General features: G+C 32.1%; 1 protein-coding gene across 1 annotated transcript; it reads right to left on the bottom strand.

Annotated features, from left to right (window-relative positions):
- Window positions 1-8,052: 8,052 nt before the first annotated feature.
- On the bottom strand, window positions 8,053-24,020 carry LOC145807742 (COP9 signalosome complex subunit 2). The gene is made up of 12 exons (XM_082906490.1): window positions 23,849-24,020; window positions 22,700-22,792; window positions 17,847-17,925; window positions 16,016-16,256; window positions 15,836-15,910; window positions 15,610-15,744; window positions 13,043-13,230; window positions 10,337-10,405; window positions 10,157-10,247; window positions 9,902-10,036; window positions 8,484-8,596; window positions 8,053-8,373 (listed from the first exon to the last, which is right to left on the bottom strand). Exons 1-12 carry the CDS (start codon window positions 23,856-23,858, stop codon window positions 8,283-8,285), a joined length of 1,320 nt encoding a protein of 439 aa, XP_082762616.1. The 5' UTR covers window positions 23,859-24,020; the 3' UTR covers window positions 8,053-8,282.
- Between the last annotated feature and the right edge of the window lie 1,291 nt (window positions 24,021-25,311).

The following is a 25,311-nucleotide window of genomic DNA, read 5'->3' as shown; positions in this document are numbered from 1 at the left end:
GACAAAATATTTGATGTCAAAAAGTTTTATTTTTTTAGACAAAAAATTTGATCCCAAAATAATAGTAATTCACCACTAAATGTCCAATTTTGTTGGTAAAAATATAACGATAACACTTTTGACAACCAAAATATTTTGTCCCTAAAAATAATTTTATTCTTAAAATTTGTCTTTTACAGTGTATTTCTTTCTGCCCTTCACCGAAAGATAAAATTATTTTATGAAAACAATGAAATTTTCAAAATCCTTCAAATTGAGAAATTCTTCTAGTTTATCTATTTTTGTGTCTATATTTGGTATAATTATTTCAAAAGATTTGGCCTTTATTTATTTTATTTTTTTTAGAGAGAAGGTTGTGTTATCCGTTTTGTGGGTTTATTATAGGTCTTACTTCGATAATTTGAATTATTCATTCTTTAGAATCTTGCATGTAGATTATCCATAACAAAATTCATCTCTATCCAATAATCATAACTACATAATTTCATCAAATTTGTCTTTAAAAAATAAAAAAACAGTAAGTATGATTTTGAATAAATTATCATTTTTTTGGTTGTTGATAAATCTTATGAAATTATGCAATTACGATTATTTAATCGATTTTTTTTTTCTTCTTCCCCTTATAAATGATTTACATGTATAGGAGAAAAAAATGAAATTATGGCAAAAGCCCAATCTTCTCTTCAACTAATTAATAAGAAGCCACATACTAATTTAAGTATGTTTTAATGTGGATTGAATTACCATAGTTGTTTTTTGTACCTCTGTCTTATAGTAATATTAGAGATCTCAAATATTTTATCAATATTTTTACTAAATATTTTACATAAGTGTAAGACTTACATGTGACTCATATAGTGTGAATTCTATATCCATGTAAGATATGCTTGATCTCACATGAGACTCACATAGTTCTCTTTTCAACTCTCGATGTCTGATTAACTTAATTTTTGATATGCTTGATCTCATTAAAGAGTTCTAAAAAATAAACAATTTGAATCATGAAAATAGATATGAAATAAACCCATAGTGAGTTGGACTAGATTTGGGAAGAGTGTTGTGATAGCACCGCTGTCACACCCTGAGAGATTTATTCCGATTATATTTTGATGATTTAAATCATATATAGTATAGTGTTCGTTGATGACATCATCTATATAAAAAATTGAGATTAATCGGACAATTGAATAGAGGATCCAATTTCCTAAATCTAAAGAACTCAATTATAACGTGACAAATGGAGACAAGAAACATGATAATAAGCCTCTTGATGACCTTTAGCTGGCATCATATCCCCAATAATGCACTTTTTAAATCCTCACAATTAACATAAGAGAATCGCCAATGATAGCAACAGGAAAACAATCACCAGAAAAGATCAGCAACAACAAAAGATGGTTGTCACAAGTCATGGTTTACAATGGTAGTAAGGCAATGGTGGTAATAGGAGAAAGCTAATAAAATTTTATATTTTGATTGTATTTTAACTTTTGTCTTTGATTGAAGAAAAATATTTTAATTTATCTTTTTTTTTATAAAAAATTTGCAACCCAAAAACTCCTTCCGAATCTATATATATATATATATATATTTTGAGTGGACAAGGGAAGCCCAACTCTATCTACAACCACCCAACACACCCCACCACACATCACATGGTCATTAAAATGAATTGAGACAAGAAATGAAATTGGTTGGTAACATTTGGTAATGTTTATGTTTTTTATTTATGTTTATAAAAATTTTATAAATTGATTTTTATTTATTTTTAGAAAAGTATAAATTATAAACGCGTATGGTTTGAACAAAATATTTAAAAAATTTTAAAACTATAAACTAAAAAATATATTTATTCATGCCTAAAATATTTGTATTTATTTTTATTATTTATGACAATGGGATCAAATACATTATAATTGAAAAAAAATTAATTTAAAAATAATTGAAAAAAAAATTAATTGGGAAAAAATAATTGAAAAATAATTATTTGAAAAAAAAATTAATTGAAAGAAAATTATTTGAAAAAAAAATTAATTGGAAAAAAAATTATTTGAAAAAAAAAATTGAAAAAAAATTATTTGAAAAAAAAAAATTGAAAACTGAAAACGTAAACTCATTTTTTGAGTTTACAGTTGCGTTTGGTAGAGTTTTGTAAATATAATTTGAGAGTATGAGTTGTATTTTGAATTTGTAAGTTGTAGAAATATGATTTGAGTGTAAAAAATTTGTTTGGTTATGATTTTTGAATAGAGTGTTGAATTGAGTTTTGAATTGAGTGTGAAATTGAGTTTTAAAAGTTTGATTTGACATGTGAAATAAGAAAATTTGTTTGGTTATGAGTTTTAGAAAGAGTTTTCAAAACTTAATAATTGTTATAACTCATAACAAAACACACTACTTTCACACTGTAAAAATTCTGATCAACACTCATAACCAAACTTTTTTTGAAATTCAATTAAAAAATTTTATTATTTATAAAAAATAACATTAATAAATTTTTTAATTGAAAATATTACAAAGGAAATAAATTTTTTTCAAAATAAATATTCAAAAATTTTAAATCATAAATATTTAAATAATTTAAATATTCTAAAAAATTTAATAAGTAAAAAATTAAATAAATATTCAAAAAAATTTAATTGTAAAAATTTAAATAATTTAAATATTCAAAAAATTTAAATAATTTAAATATTCAAAAAATTTAAATAATTTAAATACTCAAAAAATTTAAATAATTTAAAATGTTAATATTTTAAATTTAAAAACAACTCTACATTCAAATCGTAACCAAACACATAAAACAAAACTCAATTAAGAAATTATTTTTAAAACTCATAACCAAACACATAACTTGAAACTCTATACCACTTTCATAACTCTACACTCAAATTGTAACCAAATACAAAACAAAAAAATTAAAATATTTAAAAATATTTTTATAAAATAGAGTTTGAATTTATTTTTATAAAATATTTTAAAATTTAAAAAATTAAAATCGTAATATTTTGAAATTAAAATATTTAAAAAAATTAAAAAATTAAAAAAATCATAACATGTTTAAATATTAAAATATTTAAAATCTTAACAAAATTAAAATATTGATTTGAATTGAGTTTTGAATTATGTGTTTGGTTATGAGTTTTGACAAATAATGATTATGTTTTGAATTAAGTTTTGAGAAATGGGTGTAGAATTATGATTTGAAAGCTCAAAACAAACAATACAGCCAAATCAATAGGTGGAACTATAATTCAAAACTCTTACTAAACGGAGCTCGTTTTTTTCTCAAATTTATAAACTGAGGTAACCATTTAAAAATTAAAAAAATTATCAAACAAATTTTTATGACAATTTTTAAAATTTTTATAAATATAAATTAAAAATGAAATGGTTATCAAACAAACTTGTTGTATTTTGCTTGATTTGAAATGGGCAAATATTGTTAAAAAAACAGAAGGAGAAAGACGACGACGACAAAAAATAAAATAAAATAAAATAAAAAAAAAAGGAAGAAGAAGAAGGTCGGTAGGTACAGTTCAAAAAAAAAAAAGGTCGGTAGGTAGTGAGATTAAATGAATAGAAACAAGAAATGAAATTGGGTGGGTAATGAAGGAAGATGGGAGACAAAAGAGGGAAAGGGTTTGGTTTAAGTGTGGCTATCTTAAATAAGTATATATTTTTTATTTTTTTATTTTTTTTTTATCACATTATTTTTTTATTTTTCTACACATCTTTTTATAAAAAGATAAAAAATACACTTATCTAAGTCATTCCAAATAACCCGTAAAATAGTTGTCAGTGGGACCCTTACTGGCCTGTGTGGTGCTGGGAACGGATCGTCGGTCGCCCTCCCCTGTAGCCATCCCCTGTCGCCCCCAAAACGACGTCGTTTTGGGGGCGAATTTTCAAAAAAAAAAAACGCAGAAGAGGGAGGAAGGAGAGGAAGACAGAGGGAGGAGGGAGGAGGAGGAGGAGGAGGAGGAGGAGGAGAGGAAGGGCCGGACTGGAGGGGGCCTTACATACAGGGGAGGAGGCGGAGGAGGTGGAGACGGTCGGAGGCGGAGGCGACGGTGGTCGCAGGTGCTGCGACGAGGTGGGACGGCGGCTGCGACGGCGGCTGCGACGGCTGCGATGGACGAGGACGGCGAGCTCACAGCCTCCGGATCCTCCTCCTCCCTCCTTCCTCCCTCTCCCTCTTCCTCGCCTTCCTCCCTCTCCCTCTTCCTCTCCTTCCTCCCTCTTCTCTGCGTTTTTTTTTTTTGAAAATTTGCCCCCAAAACGACGTCGTTTTGGGGGCGACAGGGGATGGCGACAGGAAAGGGCGACGGGTGATCCGGATTCGTGTGGTGCTGTGCTTACCCCTTGGCAACTTCCTACTTCGCCATGCACACCCCCCAAAACACAGCCCTCCCAAGGGAGAGCATTGGGCCTACTAGTAAAATTTGGAGAATATTACTTGTCACTCCTATTTAAATATCAAGTTCGATAAATTTTTCAAAATATATTAATAAATTTTTAAATATTTATTTTATTCTCATTATATAATTAGTTAATTAGGCAATTTTCTTTTCTCTCATTTTTTCTAACATTTTTTTCAAAAATCTCACACTATCGCCAATCACCTTACTATTCTTTGTCACCATTCATTAACCACCTCCACAGTCACCAATCTATAATGTCGCCAATCCATTGGCACTGCTCACCAACCAACTCCATTGTTGCCGATCTACACAACTACCACATTACCAACTGCCTCCTCTATCATTGTCATCATCTACCTTTGTCATCTTTGTTATTTATCATTTTTTGTTGATCTCGTTTGTTCTAGATCTGCATTGATCTAGTTGTTCTAATAGTCAAATTGACTCCAAATGACTTCAAGCAATAATGATTTTCTAGATCTCGCCTTTATCATCTTTGTTATATATTATTGAATATGTCTTTGATAAATTTATTAGACCAAAGTTTGTTGCTTTCTCTGTGAAGAAGTAAATATGTGTATGTGTAAATGTGAGTGAGTGAGTATATGAAAATAACTTAATAGTGAAAGTGGTGGCATAATGGAGATTGGAGTTATTTTTGATAAAAAATGATCAAAGAAACGCCATTGGAAACTATCACCAAAGGTCAATAGTGAATGCTGGTAGTCAGAGACAGTGGTTGGAGGTGATCATCAACAATTGAAGGTAGTTATTAGCAACGTTGGGGATAAGGGAGGTAAGAAGATGACATTTTAGAATATTAATAAGTGAGAAAAGAGGTATAACTTAAATAGATAAGTTTGGTCAATAGATTTGACTAATAAATATCTTTAAAATTTGAGTAGGACATACTAGGATAAGTCAGAATTTTAAAATTCTAATTAAATGGTTTAATAGAGTATTGATTACAGACATTACTTGCCCTTCAATGATTTTCTTGATAAATTTAATAATTTCCCCATTGGATTTTTTTATTATAAAAAATTAAAATTAGTATCTTTATTTTATTTTTATTTATTTATTTATTTTTGATATTTGGTTCCGTAGTTTAGATTCCTCCCCACGCAAAAAAACAAGTTTTTTTTCCTCTCCTCTCCTTATTTTATAACCTTTTCAACTTTACTTCTTTCTCTTTTTTTTTTCTTTTTAATTTCTTTGTTTTAGTTTTTTTTTTTTTTTTCTCTCTCTTTTTTTCTTCTATTTCAGAATCCTATAGTCAATCAAGATTGTGATTCTCATCAAAGAGATCATATTAACATTGAATATTATTTTCGCGTTAATATTTTTTACTATTAATTTGATACACAATTTTAAGAATTCAACAACCAATTTAAGAGGTATTTGATAGAGTTTTATTATTCTTCGCTACTTTAGATCTTAGGGATGGTTATAAGCCTTTTAAAATTGAAGATATTTGTAGATTGCAAATAAATCTATCTATTGGCATCACAAAGAATGAAAATTTACGTTTTAAATTTCAATTGCAAAACTATCATATTTTACTTGAATTTCATAAAGGGTAGAGCTTCTCTTATATTCATATCTCAACATGAGAGAATTTGAATGGCTTGTGAGTCCCACCATGAGTCTTGTTTCAATAATCCGAACCGTTTATTTTGTATGACGCTCAATGTATATCAACCATTAAAAAAATAAGTCTGATCCAATAATCGTAATGTTTTCATTTTGTTGCATTTGTTTTTGAAAAAATAAACGACAAATATATTTTTAAAATAGACTATCTATTCTTTTAGAGACAAACATAATAAAATAAAAATGTCATAATTGTTGGATCGAACTAATTTTTTTTATTTATATTTTTTTTTATTGATGATAGACATTAAGGGCCCTACAAAGTAACAATTCAAATCATTGAAACGGAACCTGTGGTGAGCCTTATGAGGCTCTCAAATTCTCTCATGTTGAGATATGAACATAAGAAAAGGCAAACATATTTAGAAATTATTAACAAATGTTTAGTTGTATCAAGTGTTGGTGAAATGAGAAAGTCTTAACAATTTACGTACTTGTCAATAGATTGGTATTAATTTTACTACCTATGTTTTTTCTTGGACAACAAATACACATTCTCAACAAAGAAAATTGATTGGCTTCTCAATCCTGATATGCTGTGTGTGTGTGTTGGGTTTTAATGAAATTTTGGACAGTGGTGAGCATTGGGGAAAAGAGGACAAGCCTCGCTAGCAAATGCAAATGGAGTCTTTCTTTCAAAAACACGTAAATGGCATGTAGTTTACAACAAGAAGTAGAATTTTTTTGAGTCTCTCACAGGCATAAATAACACGTTTATTATGTTGATACCGAAGGTGAAGAAGCCTAAAAATGCTACTTAGTATCGGCATATTTCTCTATGCAATGTTGTTTACAAGAAGTTTTAGGCGAAGGTCTTAGTAAATCGGCTTAAATTGGTGCTCCGGCAAGTCATCTCGCAATCCCAAAGTGCCTTCGTCCCTGGACATCTTATCAGCGACAACACTCTTATAGCCTTCGAGATGTTCCATCACCTTAAGAACAAACGATCTGGCAACATGGTGGGGGGGCAATGGCTCTCAAACTTGATATGAGCAAGGCTTGCGACCGAGTTGAATGGGGATTTTTGTTTGCTATGTTGCGTCAGTTTTTTTCACAGAAAAATGGATCTCTAATCCAAAATTGCATGACCACTGCTTCCTATCAGGTACTTGTGAATGGCACTGGGGAACAATTTTCATTCTTCTAGAGGTTTGCGGCAAGGATGCCCGCTGTCACCATATCTTTTTATATTACGTGCCACGGGGTTTTCTGCCCTTCTTCAAAAGGCAGAATTTGAAGGGCGAATTCATGGTGTCAGAATTAGCAGGGGGTTCCAAGCATATCACATCTATTTTCTGCCGACGAGTCTCCCATTGGGCAATGCCGCAGTTGAGGAAGCAGCCAACTTCAAGCATATGTTGGACGTATATGGTCTTGCTTCAGGTCAGCAAATAAAATTTCAGAAAATCATCTGTATCTTGCAATAAAAACACAACGGCAGTTTTGAGGACAATAATTTTAGAGATCTTGGAAGTGGTGTAAACTATCGATCATGGCAAATATCTCAGTCTTCCCACTCTTGTTGGGAGATAAAAACGAACCGTCTTCAATAACATTAGAGATTGCATCTGGAAGCCAATTCAAGGATGGAAAGAGCAGAGCAACTTTTATCTAAAGCTGGGAAGAAATTCTTTTCAAGTCAGTAGCACAAGCTATTCCTACATATGCTATGACATGTTTCCAGCTGCCGAATTCATTGTGTGAAGAAATTGCAGCCCTTATGGCCAATTACTGGTAGGATAGACGGCAGAATAGAAAGAAAATCCACCGGAAAGCTTGGCATGGTTTATGCCGGAGTAAGCCAGATGGCAGATTGGCTTCAGAGATTTGAAGGCTTTGCCCTCCTAGCCAAACAAGGATAGTGACTTCTCACTCATCCTGATTCGATGGCAAGCTGTGTTTTCAAGGCAAAATATTTTCCTGATTGTTCATTTTTCCAAGCTCCATTGGGTTCAAGAACCCTTAAAAAAAATAAAAATAAAAATAAAGCAATAGCATAATTGCCTCTTAATTGGTAACACAAAAATATGTGACATTACCCAATTCAATGTTTTTATCCACAGCTTATATGAACAAAGCACATTTCAAACAGCAAAATAGAAGTTCAATCCAAATCGACCATGATAAAAAAAAAAATAATAAAAAAATCTTAATCCGACAGCCATCATCAGCAGAGAAATCAAACCACCATTTCTGTGAAAATCGATCTTAGCATACTCGGTTGCCAATGGTTTGATAGAGAGACTTGAGCTGTGTATTCCATTTATCTATGGCGGTGTACTTTTTCATTCCCTTTGACCTGTATGACAAAATCCAACAATAATTGATACAAAAATTTTGAGTTTTAGCAGCTCTAAGTGAACAAATCAGAATTGAGAAAGGTACAAAAATACAATAACATGTCCTAACCTGTCGCCACGTTCTAAAAGCCGGTTGACTTGATCAATATGCCCATGGATACGGTTATCCAAGATTAGTGAAACCAACAATTCCTCAACATCTTTTTCTGGAACATTAAGCTCCTGCATTTAGACCGAGTTAGGAAGCTTATTGTCACACCAACTGTTGGGTGTAGTAATAAATGGACAAGGTTAGCTACAGCATTCCCCCAAAGCGACACGCTACATTGGTGACCGGGATTAGTGAGAAGTAGGCAAGAGCTCCTGCACATTACAAGTGTGGACAAAGAGGCTAGTCCAAGAGAGAAGGGAACTTGGAACACAGGACATTCACGAGTAAAGCGATAGAATTACTAGATATTATGATCAGGAGAACTAATATTATTTGTTTACAAGAAACTAACTATGTAGGAGAAAATTAACGTCAATTGAAAAGACATTTGGTATATTAGAAAAGACAAACATGGGAATAATAAAATTTTTGAAAGATATCAAGTAGTTAAAACCGAAGCTTAACAAGCATTTAGAGGCTAGGTTTATGCTGTGTTTGGTTGGAGGATTTGAGGAGAGATTTGAAAAGGAAAAGGGAAAAGATAGGTGAAATATGAATAAAATATACCTATATTTCACCTAGTTTCACACACCTTTTCCCTTTCCCTTTCCCATTCCCAATCCCTCCCCAAATGCTTTTCTTAAGTCAGATTCAAATGATGGAGAAAAAAAAAATATGAACTTCCTAAGATTAAAAAAAAATTGAAAAGATAAACACCTAAACTACATTAAGTGTATTATAGGTGAAGACAAAAGAATATCAAGGATGACGAGATTAAGGAACAATGTGGGAGTTATTTTGAAAATCTATTTAATGAAAACCACTCGAGAAATTTTAAAAGAACTTGATAACTCTAGCAGGACTATTAATTGTAAAATCTTCTGCAAAATCAGAGTAGGAGAGGTGAGGAAATTGTTTGAAATGGCATGGCATTGACATGTGCATCCTAGACTAATTAGCGTGCTTATAAGGAGTGATTTAATCCACCTGGAGGGTGGTAGAAGAAACAGAGGAAGGCTAAGGAGAATACGAGTTGAGGTGATAAGAAAGGACAAGACTATCTTAAACTCAGTTAAGGATATATGACTGCAAATATAACCAATTGGAACAAATGGATCCATGTAAACAATCCCAAGGCCCAAGTAATTGGGACAAAGGCTTGTTGAGTTTGAGTACACCCATCATCAATTCTGTGAGGATAAAATGACATCTTTTCAAAGAAAAATATTAGTGTAAGGCCAAGGCTATGATTCTGCACATGTATAGTAAAGTAAACGAACACCTTTCATCCATTACTAGCAACTTCATTAGCTTCATCTCCTAGATATAAATAAAACAAATTCCACAAGAAAAAAAAGAAGAAAACACCACATTACCTTTGATATAAAGGGGATACGAATTCTTGTATAAGGCTTGATGAGCTTAAGCAACACCTGGGTCCTAACATTCTTCAAGAGATCTTCAATGTAATTCCGAATAAATGGATCATCCATTATCGTCCTTCTATTTGTCTGGAGAAATTTCAAACACCAACACAAATTCAGAATTTAAGGGAAAGGGCTGGATAATTAAAAAAATCTATAATAAAAGTAGGAAGTAAGTACAATACATACAATGTTCACTAAGCATACCTTCAGGATTTTCTCAAATTCCAATATCTCATTCCGTTGATAAGCAGCTATCAGGTTTGTCATAGCCAAAACCTCTGGGTCATTTTTATATCTACAGAGGGAGAAAGATCATACACTACATACAAAAATAGGTAGGAAATATAAACAAATTTAAGTCTCCAACCCATTTAAATAACTTACGGCTTTGCCTCTTGACCGTCAAAAGGGTTCACTTCAGATTCCATCAGCATATTGGCCAGAACCAAATATCTACGAAGTGAGAGAGGACCAAAAGTAATCAAATGCAAGTGTCCAAATTGAGTTAAAAACATTCAGAAATATCTGTAGCCTGTTCGCTTTTACACGATTTCAATGTAGTCTAGAAGTGTGCATATGTTCGAGTCAAGCATGTAATTACCAAATTTTCAGGAGTATATTAGTGAGATAGGCATGTTGGTACAATAGCTGGTCTAAAAAATAGAAGGATTCATTAGCTTTTAATAGTTAAAGATGGTACCACAATTCAACAGGATTGTGAGACATAAGCTTCAAAATAGTAAAGCACATAAAGGATCATGCATTGCATGTTGAGACTCGCATGTTGGATATATCCACCTCATACAACACTTAACAAAATAATTAAATATGCACCTCATACAACCAAAAAAGATAAATAAATTATTGTCCCACCCTCAACGTCATAGACAGGATATTCTTTCATTAAAGCCATAAAAAAGATAATACGTGCAAGATTTTGTTTCTGTGCTCCAATGCATCATCAAGAGACTCACAATCATCAACAATGTTATGTTTCTTAAAACTTTGCAATAACACATCACAACTTCGTAGGAAATGGATGGCCCCATTCTACTTTACATGCATTGAAAAGCCAAAATCCCTCACAATATCAATTAAGTTGATAGAAATTAATGAATGATTATAGAAACTTCCATTACATGAAATCTTAATATTAATCTCATATCATCAATTGGCTCTTGCCTTGCTTAACAGCCCATTCAGAGTTTACCTTCAATTGAGCAATACATCAAGTTTGGGTTGGCCAAACAAGATTACACACACCACTCTACACCACATGGTATGATGCAGGACAACCTCTGGATAACTAATTATAAAAAGGTATAGTATAGAGATAAAGGCAGACCAGAAGATAATGACAGACACAGAAACAATAAAAAGAGATAGGTTAAGGCATCAAAATAATATTTAAAAATGAACAAGTACCATAATACAAAAAGTTGTTATTCAGGAGCCTATGATGCACGGACATGGACATGGACATAGGACACGACACGGACAAGCAAATTTTCTAAAAATGGGAGACAAGACACGTTGAGGACACATTCAATATATATAAAAAACAACGCCCAATTAGTACACATTAATGTGTGTTTGGGAGGGGAAAGATTAAGTACACACCTAACTTTTGGCATAATGCACAAAGTGATGATCCCAAGACTTGAACCCATAACCTCAAGTTTATTAGGTCAAGTCTTAACCATTGAACCAATATGTATAATTTTATTTATTTGTAACATGTCTAAAAAAAAAAAAAAAAAAAAAATCACTGGAAGATAATTAATAAACACAGTATCCAAAAGATTTTAATAAAATTTGATTTTTTTCTTCAAATAAAATAAAACTAATTTATTCTATGCATTACAAGATAAGCAAACAAGAGATATACCCACAAAAATAGGGAAAAAAAGTATAAAAATATAATATAAAAAAAAAGGTCTACTCCGAATAGAGGGGAAAAAAAATAAAGAACCAAGAGGAGAGAAAGAAATCATAAAAAGAAAAGAAGAAAAACAAAGTTAAGAAAAGAAAATGAAGAGAAGAAGAGAGAACCATAATCGAAGAGAGAAGCAACAACAAAATTGAAGAGCGAAGAGAAGCCCTAATCAGTTGGGGAGAGAAAGAGAGAGAGAGAGATTGAAGGCCCTGAAGCTGTTCAAAGAGGTGAATCGGAGGTCGATCAAAGGCCTGAAGCTATTCAAAGAGGTCAATTGAAGGCACTTCTAAAGTATTCTTCTTCTCTTCGTTTTTCTTCGTCTTCTCTTCGATTATGTTCTTCTTCTCTTCAATTCTGCTCTTCGATTTTGCTTCTCCTTCGATCACCTTCTCTCTATTTCTCAAGTTTATTTTTCCTCGCATGCCCAAGACATGTTTGATTGACAAAACTCCAAAAAAAAAATAATAATAATAATAAAATAAAATAAAAAACGGGACACCTCTTGTAGAGTGTCCGACACATGTTCACTGCGTGTCCGACGCATGTCGGACACCTGTACGTTGCCTTTGGCGAGGTGTCTGTGCTTCATATTGAGAAGCTTAGTGTAAGGTACAAATGAAGAATTTGATACCTGGACACACTTGACATATGCAACTAGGTAAATTCAATATATATTAATATCATCATCTCATCATCACCATTCAATGATTGTCAAAATCAGTCCATTGTAAAGTATCACTTATTAAACTAGAGATAACTTATTCAAGTTTTCATATCTAACCATCATATAAAACTAATTTAACTATCATTCTGCTTCATTTGGGATCAATTTCTTAGTAAAGGCCATTAAATTTCAACTTACTACCGCAGCAGTTTTGTTCTAAATTTTCAATGATGCAGTATGCAAGAAAATTAAACTAAATGATCGTTCTGCCTATTGTTTCACCTTATTTATTTTCTCAAATTCTCACTATTTTAAAAGCATTTGTTAGTTCGTGCAGAGGTAAAAAATAAATATATTTCTTCTGATTTTATACTAAAATAGAACCTTAATTTCATCTTACTCAAATTAAACTTCACAACATCAGAGAATCCACGCACACTTGCACGCACACGCTGACGGGAGGAGAGAGAGAGAGAGATTGCAAACATACTTTAGACACTGGATACGCCTATGGTTCCCAGCTTCATCATAGTTCTTAAAAGCTTCAAAGAAATCTGTGGCTGCCTCAGCCCACTGACGTTCTGCCATATGCATTTTCCCACCACATTCCCGAATAATTCCCATGATTCTAGGATGGGGTATTGCTGACTTGATTGATAGTGCTTTTTGGTATAATTGCTGCATTATTCCATTTATAGAATGAAGCTCAATGGACAGAGACAAACTGAAGGATATAGAAACCATTTATTATATCACTTGCAGGAGAAACATTTGCACAAAAATCTACCTCCGACAAAGTCATCCTTGAAGTTTTGGCACCACATCCCATACACAGAAATAATTAAAAAAAATACCACAACTTCAAAAAATGCCACAATGGAATGATTAACAATTTAACTAGATAGAGCAATGGTGTATTAGGATGTCAAGACCCAACATGGAAAAGGCAAAATAACAATAATAAGGCATTCAAAAAAACAAGCCCTATAATGCATGTCATCTTGCATCAAGATTCTTAAATTGGTACATCACTTGGGGGACACTCGCACAATTCACGTCAAGGTCTTAACTCTTGAATCACAGTGGCCACCACCATAATGGTCGTGATCATGGCATGGTGATCACAACTTTTCTTTGCTCATACAATCTCCCCAAATAATAGTGATGCACATGTTTTAACTCTAGCATTTCACAAATACTGCATTAAAATGATTTTTAATGAAATTATTTTCAACTTGTAAAACATAATTTGATATAAACAATGAGTTTATTATTGTTTTTTAAATCACTGTCAAGTGGAAATACTTACGTTTTCTTTTAAAATTATCATTACTTTCATACAAATAAATATCAACAAACAAACATATACCAAATCTGAAAATGTAAGATAAATGAGAAAGGCTGAGAGGAGGTGGGAACTTGCTATATGTTTATGTTTTTATTTTTATTTTTATATTTAATATGACCTTTTGCCTTAGAATCTATAATTGGCTTCCAAATTAGAGCTGCCTTCACTCGAAATTCCCTCTGTCTTGCAGAAAAATTGTTGCACTCGGGCCCTAGTGCTAAGCCTTTCCTAGTTTTTGATAAGCTGTCCCTTCTTCACCATTTCTCCTCTTCTCAGCTTAACACAATACCAAATTCTAAAATAGTGCAAAATCCCAACCCACTTAATTAACAAAGAGAACCCCACTAAAGTCTCCCTACTATCTATTAACAACAACATGAGCCTTGTCATGCTCCCATTTGGAATATACATATATTTATTAAAACTGCCTCAGTCTGCTGGATATTGCATACAAAGAAGAAAAAGAACAACAAAGCTGCACACCACCACCTGATATGGTAAAGTGTGATGACTGCTGACGGTTGAGTTTTTCTTTTCTCCTCCACTTAATGGTATCAATATTGTAAGTGCTAACCTAGAAGTTACAAACTAGTGATGGTCACAATAGTCCTTACGAGTCATTATGACACGATCACAGGCATATGCAATACTGAAACACATCGCCCCTATGATTCATAAGGTTTATTATACAACCATAATGTATTCAGCACCCTGTGTGGCCATTATGAAAATAGCCACTAAATTATTTGCAAGCTGTTATTTAAAACCTGATCCATGCTTACCCCATCATACAAACAGATTTTTTTTTTTTTTTTTTTTTTCCTATCAACAAAGTTTCTTAAGCAGAATACTCTATTCTACCATACTTGGGATATATTAATCAATAATCCATAAGTTGAAGCCAATTTCTTCAAACCATTCAAATAAAACCAGTGTCAACAAGGATCTGGATCCCATCAACCCTCCAGATTGATTTCTATCCTTTGAATGAAGCACATAGTAATTTTCATAAATTGAAAAATTAAAAGTTTAATTACTCCCAAGAATGAGAAAAAGGAGGTGGGAAAAGAAAGGAGACAGCAATTCTTATCCCAATCCCAAACAATCAAATACCATGTGTAAGAAACAAATATTACTTTATGATGTCAGCAAATTCCATGAATTCGTGGCAAGACTATCACTCATACCAATTTCCTTATCACATAAATGCTGCTCTTGAATGCATCAAGAAAGATGACTTGTTAGATAAGCATTATGCCTCTAGGTCGCATATTCATATATTCGCATATATGTGTATATATCGATAAGTTTCTCTCTACTTACCAAAAAATAAAAGGAAAAGAAGATATCTATCACTAGGTTTGATTAATTCTCATAGATTACTCTCTCTTACTATAAGCTCTTCAATATTTGTAATTCTCATCATTTAGTAGTTGAGTGTTTTCAATCCTTTTTCCAGCGAGTAAAATTATTTGTAGAAAAGAAAGTACAATACAGACAACTTAAGTACAAAAAGCCACTATGGTAAGCATTAGTAAAGAAAATATAAAAATTCACATGTATTCTTGTCACCTAAACACAAACAAAACACACACTAATACCATAGTGCTTAATAGGCAGAATTAAAAACATGTGGACAAGAAAAATAATCATGTGCCATCTCATCTCAGAATACTAACAAAAGGAATAAAAGCTAAACAATAAATTACCTTAAGCTTTTTGTTATTCTTAGTCTCGGTATACATTTGAATCTCAATTGCATATACCTCCAACAGTTGAGTTCCTTTCTTTTGGTCATCACTACCATCTTCTTTTTGACAAGATTTGTGAAGTTCCTTCAAAATCTAATAAATCCAAAGAATTATCTTCATCCAAGGAATATTTCATTATACATACTAAAATACATAGAAGTTATTATCTAGCCAATAAAGATACCTTACTCATGCGCCCATATTCACCCATATCAAACCAAATCTTACAGAGCTTTAGGTTCGTCTTAAACCAGAGCCTCTGAAAAAAAGAGAAATATATGACATCTTTTATCTATAAAACACAAAAAAGAAAAAAAAAAAAGAAAAAAAACTTGTTTAGTGAAGACAAGATCAAAATTCTGACCTCGTTCTTTGCCTCTTCAAGGGCCTTCAGAGTGGTCTGATAGAACTCTTGCAAGAGACTGAAGTTCTGACTAGCTGATCCCGAAACAAAGTCCATAATATTGTTTATACACTTTTCACTGTAATTTCTTGTTACAGCTGATTTGATATATGTTAACATCACCCTGTAAGCGTCCATCATTTCTTTATACTTCCCTAACTTATAGTAGAGCTTGACAGTCTGCTTTAAAGCTTTAAATCCCCTGTAGATATTAAAAATAAAAATAAAAATTAATTAATTAAAAAAAATAACCCAATATTTTGTTCAGTTATCAAACAGTGGTCAAAACATAGGGATACGATGTATACAGATATCCAAGCATATGTTAAGCCTCTCAAATAAGGCAGTGCCAGGCCTATTATACACATGATATATTCTCTCATGTGCATTTGCTCACAATAATTGCATATTAGGGATTGTAAAAAGCTACCACTTTCACATTCCTATTAGTGAATGAGTACAGCACAAACTGAAGATTTCCAACTATAAGGTTCTCTCTCTCCCAGAACCAGAGTAAAGTTGAAAGAAAATATAAAAAATGGAAAGGCCAGAAGACATAATGAGGGACAGGAGGGGAAGTCCCTCATTAAATGTTTCCAGTAAATAGTCCAATTTGAGATGAAAGCAGAGGTTTGTTAATTGTTTCTACTCAAAAACTTAAAAGAATAAATAAATAAAAATTGCCAAATAATAAATACATAAAACAAATAGAACTTTTCAATATTTGTGAATTTTCCATATTAACATAAATGTTATGCTATGTGCATACAAAAGCATACAAAAGAGCCACAAAGTAAAAATAGAGAGAAAATATTAAATGCCTTAACGAAAGCAAAAAAACCCTTTTCATGTCCAGAAATGCTTCATGAAAATAGAGATGGATCATTTATAAGTGTTCATATGCTTTAACATGAATGGACATAGGAGTTGTCTACAGATGTCCAACAAGCCAATGTTCAAAGGGAAAATCATCTTATATTTCATAGCATGATTCCAGAAAATATTAACATAGAAAATAGGACTAGGATGTGAATGTGAATGTGATACAAAAACAACATCTAGCATACATTTCCTCCTTTATTTGCGAAAAAGATGAAAGAGTTTTTTTTTTGGTCACCTTTCCTTGTTTATTAATTTATTAATTATCTTTTCAAGTTTGAAAAGCATCCCTCTAATGACAAAGAACATATCTGCACATAAAAATAAAAATACAAGGAAATCCAAATGACAAAAAAAATTAATGCAACAGATAAAGCAGAAATTAAACCACAGAACGTTTTGCAATAGTTTCTGCCACAAGTCAAATCCATTTCTATGTGAGAAAGAATAAAGCCAGCCACTTGTCCATCCATTGGTAAAGAACTGTCTAGGCCCTTAAGAACAGTGACAGAAGAAGATGCTATGGGAAAATGTGGCAGCAACACCAGTCAATTCTCAGGTAATGTTTCAACGGGATCTCATTTTATCACTCATTTTTTGCAATAAATCTCATGAACATGAACATATTCATGTACTACATCTTCAAAGAAAAAAGGAGAAGAAGAAGAAGTAAAAGGGTGAATAAAAAAGGCTAGAATCCATACTTCAAAGGAATAATAAATCATCTAGGATATCAGAGTAGAGTTCTTTGTTCTTTGTTTTTTGTTTTCTTATTTTTTAATGAGCATGTCCCTGTTTAAAAAACCCCATCTGTGTATACTTTCAACTTTCTTTTTCCAGCAACAAAAGGGATAGAGGGCTATTAAGTATGATAGCCTTGTCTACAACAAACTAAAAATTCTATGCTACTCACCATTCGGCCTTCTCAGGTTCCATCCGAACTACTTCAGCAAAACCAGAAAGAGCTCCTTCTGGGTCAGTCTCAACCAAGCCTAAGAAAAGAAAATAAACAAAAATAGTTAACTTAAAGGAAAAGCATAAAACCAATAATGTGAAGAAAATGATATGAGCATTTTGATACCAGATGATACTATTTGGTAGCATGAAAAGCCACACTGTTACATTTTTAGTGAACTTCTGCAAATATTTCACATAGGTCATTCTTAAATTTATCCATTGCATGGCCCCATTGGGTGTCTCATTGCACAATTTCAACCATTTTCTTTCCAGGAGCCAAATAGACATTTGGTTCTCATGTTTCACACATTCAGCATTATCAATAACTGATGTACCCTAATATTGCCGCAACAAGTATTACTAAAAATCATTGCCTCAGTGCAGTGTACAAGTTAGGTACCTTAGCTGGCACATAATCCCGTATAGCTAGGGGTGTGCCTAATACCGCCGAAACCGCCAAAACCGCACCGAACCGCACCGCCAAGGCAAATTCATTATTATTTGCCAATCGAACCGCCGGTTTTTGATAAGAAAAATGACAAATTCTAGTGACACTTTTATCAATCCGCCGGTTTCTATTTTTCTTCCAAACCGCACCGCTATTAAATTATGTTTTATAATATTCTAAAAATTCTTTTTTACTTAAGTTTGCTTGTTGTTCTATACCTTAGAATATAGTATTACATTACTGCTCGAGAGGAATTCAAGATGTCAGTAACTAAGAAGCATGGACACTTCTAAGAAGGTAACGTATCCGTGTCGTATCCGTGTCGGACACCGACACTCTTTGGACACTTTCCCGACATGTGTCCGACCCTCTTTAAAATGTGTCCTATTTTTTAAAGACCCGGACACTCTTTGGACACTTGGAGAATACATGTGTATCTCTTAAACACACATGTCTATCAATTAGACACATGTGAAACCAATTATAAGTTTGAACAAAACAACTTAAGATACAATAATAAAATAAAAATCATATAAATTCATAAGAATTATTGTCATATTTAATATTTTAATTATGTTTGAATGATATATTCATATATATAACATATAATAAATATATAAAATTATATATTTCATGCGTGTCCCCCGCGTGTCGTGTCCTGCATTTTTTGAAAATTAGCGTGTCGGCGTGTCCTTGTCGTATCCGTGTCGTGTCACGTGTCCGTGTCCATACTTCTTAGGTCAGTAATCTAAAATAAAGTTGGATTCTAATTCACTTTTCAATCTTTTTTTTTTTTCTGGCCATGTTGCAAACTTGCATCAGCTCACTTTTCAATGTAAATACTTTTCAACAGTAAACATTTTCAATATATTGTAAACCCTGAATGATATTAATTTTATGTATTGTATTTGATCATTGTACCTTCCACAGATGCTTGTAATAAACTGATGGCATAGTCGTTGATATTATCATGTTGTTGCTACACTTGCTACATCAGAAGAACGTTTCGCAAGATGCTTAACATCACAGTATCTCTGGTCTTTTTTTTACTCTTTGATTTAAGTTTTGTAATTTGAATTATATTTTTTATAAACCGCCAATCCACCCGAACCACCAAGGCAAATCTGCCATTATTTGCCAACCGAGCCGCCGATTTTTGATAAGGAAAATGGCAAATTCTAGTGATACTTTTATCAATCCGCCACCCGCCATACGATTTCTATTTTTCTTTCAAACCGCACCGACCCGCACCGCGTACACCTCTACGTATAGCACATACATTCACACACTGATCATGGCAAAATTATCTACCAATGTCAATATTGCAGAGTGGAAATGAAAATGAACAAGTAAGCTTAATAGAGGTTATACGAAAATGAAAAGAAAAAATGGGTTAAGGCTTCTCATTATACAACTATATAGGACTATATCACAGAAAAACAATCTTCGCAAGGATCAAAATTTAATGAAATCCAAAAAGTGGTGCCACAAATTTTCTACTCCCATCGAGCCCTGGAGAATTAGCTTTTGCAAATTATGAGTCAATTTGCAAACATCAAACCAAAGAAGCAAATTCCAAAAGTTGTGATATCTACCTCAAAGATCTATCTGAGACACCTCAACGTGTTAATACCAAGCAGAACAACGCATATGAAGTTGCTAGCATTAGATACCTAACCTAGCTTGTTGGATTGTGAAAGAAAATTGAATTGGAAGAGCAAAGAAGAAATTGCAACTGACTATCCATTAAGAAGATTGTTGGTAGATTTGAAGAATCCGTCAAAATTTTTCTCACAGATTCATGATAATTGTGAAAAGTTAAGGGGCCAAAACTACATATTTGTACACTTGTTTCCATAGGACCATGGAAGACAATAGCCAGAAATAAATACTACAGATTTCCTCCAAAAGATTGTAGGAGATTCTCCAATATCAATGAAGCATGAATACGGATATGGATATGGAATACAGGTACGACAACACGAATACATTGACACGATAAATGATACAATAAATTCTAAAGAAGTAGGATATGAAAACATCAAGGATAAGACAATTTATGTGTGTAAGTATATCATGAATATATTAAAAGTAAATTTTAATGATACTTGTAACAAACTATTTGTTTTTAATGATCTATCAAATATTCTGCATTTCAAATTTATACCATATTCACTTAAAAAATATTAAGGTTATGTTATTTGAACACAAACTTAGACCAAATTTGACAAGCTTTAATCACACTATTTCCTAAAATTTAAAAATATTAAGGTTATGTTAACACAAACTTAGACCAAATTTGACATGCTTTAATCGCACTATTTCCTAATTTTTCTTCTCTGGAGAGTATGCAAAATATTGAAAACTACTTTTCAATTTATTCTAACAATTATACTCTAGACACAACAAATGCCACATCTTAATTTCAAGAGAGGTCAAATACTTAGGAAAATCAATAAAGCATACTTGTTCAAAATTAAAAAATAATAATAATAATTTCTAATTATGGATACATTTGCAAATTTTTGGAAACATATCTACAAGTATCCAAGGAGTATCAATCTAATACCGGCATAATACAGATACGACTTCCTTGTATAAGTCTTTGTGCTTCATAGTCCAAGATACCCTTTACCATTATCAAGTACATAATGTCAAGATGTAGTTATTATACTACCTCCAAGAGCTTCTTCTTAGCTTTTACAAGTGCAAATTGACATGGTAACTCAACCAATTTGAATATATATACATATAAGAGACCTTCAATAATTCATATCCTCAAGGTTTTTTGTTATTTATAACAAAGAAAATTTATTAATAATAGAAAGAGGAAAGTTACAAAATTAATGGGAGGACAAAACATCCACAAAGAATACAAAAAGAAACACACAAAAAAATACATATCACACACCACCCTCCAATCCCTACCAATAAGAAACAATGGTAACACCTTAAAAGGAGATGAAACCAAAGCCCAAAATGATGATAAATGGATCATCTTATCCCATATGCTCTCTAAATCGTCAAATTTGTCAGCAAAAACTCTTTTATTCCTTCCCAATGAACCTATCAAAACTGTGGAAGCAAAAAGTAACTCAATCTTTCTTATTGGTTTGTGCGAATCCCAAATATCCACATCAACTATATGAAAAAGTTTGCACCACAATGCTAAGGCCACATGAAAATGCAAAAAAAGATGGTCAATACTTTCTTCAGCCCTTCTACACAAAATATGACACCGTGGAAGCAAAAACTTATTACATCTCCCCTTTTATGAAACAAATCATTGGTATTAATCTCTGTATGAGCCAAGGACCATACAAATGCTCTTACTTTAAGGGACACATGCATTCCAAATCACTTTATGAGCAGCAAAAAGGGTAACATTAGGATTATCGATTAACTCATGAAAGAAAAACTTGCAAGATAATACTTGAAGAATGAATGGCTTGGACGCTTTTATCAATAGCATCAATCTCAAAGAAACATAATGAATAATAGCAAACAAAGATGCCAAGCCATTAGCCTCCTCTATCAATTAGATTCCAAAAAAAACTGAAATTCCAAGACATAGAAGACTTAGAAGAAGCAACAAGAACATTATGAGAATGAGATAAAACAATATAGACAAGGAAATAAATTAACAAAAGAACAATGCCCCACCTAGACATCCTCCCAAAACATGAATATACTCCCATTCCCTACCATGAAACAAATGAAATCTGAGAAATGATCAAGTCCCTAAGAAATACGGTTTCATGTTGTTCTAGAATTTGCAGACACATGAAACTACTACTCTCAAAGATGTTAACTGCCTCACTCACAAGGATTCAGCTTGACAATTCACCATGATGTCTACTAGCTTAGAGTTGATTTGATTCCACAATCTCAACTTTCAAGTCATCAAGTTCTAACTTGTAGATACTCAAGGATCGAGCGAAGTCAATCTGTTGTGCAACCTATGCTTGCTAAACTTACACCTAAATGGAAGTTGGAGGATGAGTCGACATGTTTCCAAGATCTTCACCCTTCCACAATGTTGTTACAGACAGAGTGATTGCCATCAATTCATATTAGACGAAGAAATGAAAGATGACTTCAAGACTAGAGATGTTCTCTACCTGTGAAGCATCAACATGTTCTCTAGCCTCACATATCAATGTCTCGGACATTTGGGACACCGATACATCCTAGAAACATGTCAAACACATCCAACTAAGTGTCCGAATTTCTAAATATTTTTTGAAATCCAACATGTTAGGATATGCTGAGAAAACATTTTGCAGAGTTTCCTTTTTCAATTTGAAATCTATTGATAGTCTATGATCATTCGCATATTCGAATTTAATTTATTTACTTACCTTTTGAGTTATAATATTGGTTCTCAATGTCAACATCTTGTTCCTCGGGTTCCTCATCTGAGTATTCGAACCCATAATCCTCCATATCTGCGTCTGGAAAACACAAACCAAATTTTCAACACAATATTATACAAAAAATGGGAAGAACTAATAAGAAAGTAATACAAACCCTAAAAAACAGTCACATGTAGTAGAGGTCAAAGATGAAGATTGAACTATTCACAATGTGCAGTTATGTTTCTATACAAGCAAGAAAGGTAATAGTTTTCACTGTTAAAAAACTGAATATATGAAAATTAGGGCTTAATCAATTGGGTCCTTCCCAGTTGTCTATTTTTTATTTTTTATTTTTGGTAATTTAAAAAATGCAGCCTCCAAGAATCGAATAAGGCATCTCACGTATGGACAAGGCTATGCATTTCCACTAGACCAACTTGCCTTATACTTCCTAGTTGTCTATTTTTTTTATTTTTGTTTTTTATTTTTGTTTTTTATTTTGGATAAACTACACTTGACTTCCCCTGAGGTTTGGATAAGTTACACTCCGCCCCAAGGCAACAAATTTATGCTGACCTCTTATGTTTCATACTCGCACAACACTTTGCCCCGCCGTCAAGTCTGGTGTTAATACCAAAACAAATGTCATTAATTTCTCAAACTGAAAAGCCAAAAGTACCCTTTTATTCCTTCTAGGTAACCATTTAACCCTGATTCTAAACAGATAGGGTTGATGGCTGTGTAGAACAGTCTAAGTCTCAAGAATTCAAACAAAATATTTAAAATGCTCCATAGAACAGCATTGATTGACTGAATCAATTTGTATGACACAAAACAAACAAATTATATTGCCCTAATCATCATTCTTAGAGCCGCGGAAAGGTTTCAAAAGCATAGACCTAAACCCACATTAACCAAAAAAAAACGAGAATGGTACAAAATCTTCAACAGAAAAACACAAGGGCATGAATAAATAGCAATTCAGAACAATAACACAACCGTTTCGTCATGAAATTTTGTAATTCTTCTCAATTTACGTCAGATTTAACAAACAAAATCCACATACGAAACTCAACAGAAGGGGAAAAATAAAAACTGATAAAACGTGGAGAATTAAATCGTAGAGAGAGAGAGAGAGAGAGAGAGAATCACCAGAAGCCATGAATTGAAAGCTTGGATGGAAAATCAACCACAAGGAAGGAAGAACTGCAGAGAAGGTTTAATACTTTAATACTTGAGAGTTGAGACCGACCGACGTCTCTCTCTCTCTCTCTCTCTCTCTCTCTGCCTTTGAGTTAGAGGGAATTGGGCCCCAAAGAATTTAGATCCCATCTTTGCCTATGTTGGGCTTTTGAACTGGTGGGCCCAGTTCTCTTTCCTTTTTTTTTTTTTTCCTCTCTCCAACTTGAATATTTTACTAATTTTATTGCCAAAAAAAAAAAAAAAAGTAAAAAAGTTTTGGGTGTAATGATTTACTAAAATATATTTATTTCGTTTTTCAAATTTTAAAGTGTTGTGATTTTGATAAATGTTCACTTTTAAAAAAATCAATATTTTTGAAATACTTTTACCAAGCCTAATAAATAAGACGTATAACTACTAAAAGAAAAGGAGAACGAAAATTTACTATGACACATCTCTTTTAGAATTAGGAATGGCAATGGGGGGCAATGGGGTGGATATTAATTCTCCATCCTCATTCCCTTATAATAAATTTTCCCCATTCTCCATTTCCCATTCCCCATGGGTACCACCCTCTCCATTTTTTAATGGGTATGGATTTTCCCCAACCCACTTTAATCTCCATTTTTATTTTTTATATTTAATGTTAACAACCACTTTTTTTTTTTTTTTTTTTTTTTTAAAGGTTCACAACAAAAACTAAATATACCTTCAATCTTTTTTCTTTCTTTTTAAATATATTTAATGTTAACAATTTTTTTTATTTTTTTTTATTTTTTATTTTTTATTTTTTTTTAAGGTTCACAACAAAAGTTAAATATACCTTCAATCTTTTTTCTTTCTTTTTTAATATATTTAATGTTAACAATTTTTATTTATTTATTTATTTATTTTTTATTTATTTATTTATTTTTTAAGGTTCACAACAAAAGTTAAATATACCTTCAATCTTTTTTCTTTCTTTTTTAATATATTTAATGTTAATAATTTTTTTTTATTTTTTTTTTATTTAAGGTTCACAACAAAAGTTAAATATACCTTCAATCTTTTTTCTTTCTTTTTTAATATATTTAATGTTAACAACCTTCTTGTTTTTCTTTTGTCTTTTTTTTATAAAGGTTTTAGCTAAATATACCTTCAATCTTTTTTCTTTCTTTTTTAATATATTTAATGTTAACAACTTATTTTTTTATTTTATTTTTTATTTTTTTAAGGTTCACAACAAAAGCTAAATATACATTCAATCTTATTTTATTTTATTTGGTTCAACAACAAAATCAAATACACATTAATTAATTAATTAAAAAGTTTGTTTTATAATAATCAAATATATAATTTTGAGAAAATCAAAAAGTTTGTTTGAAGAAAGTGTTATAAGACTCATATTAAATTGCATCAGGGCATAAACAAGGAATTGTTAGCCACGGACAATT

This window comes from Camellia sinensis, chromosome 14 (assembly GCF_055761805.1).
Source record: "Camellia sinensis isolate YWXY chromosome 14, ASM5576180v1, whole genome shotgun sequence".
Taxonomy (NCBI): domain Eukaryota; kingdom Viridiplantae; phylum Streptophyta; class Magnoliopsida; order Ericales; family Theaceae; genus Camellia; species Camellia sinensis.
This window is presented reverse-complemented; position numbering and strand designations above follow the sequence as displayed.

Bases quoted from the DNA above. Each gene is read 5' to 3' on its own strand.
- LOC145807742 (XM_082906490.1), bottom strand. The intron at 15,745-15,835 runs GTATCTTTATTG...TGGATTTATTAG, and splicing joins AATATGGGCGCATGAGTAAG to ATTTTGAAGGAACTTCACAA. The intron at 10,248-10,336 runs GTAAGTTATTTA...CTCCCTCTGTAG, and splicing joins GACGGTCAAGAGGCAAAGCC to ATATAAAAATGACCCAGAGG.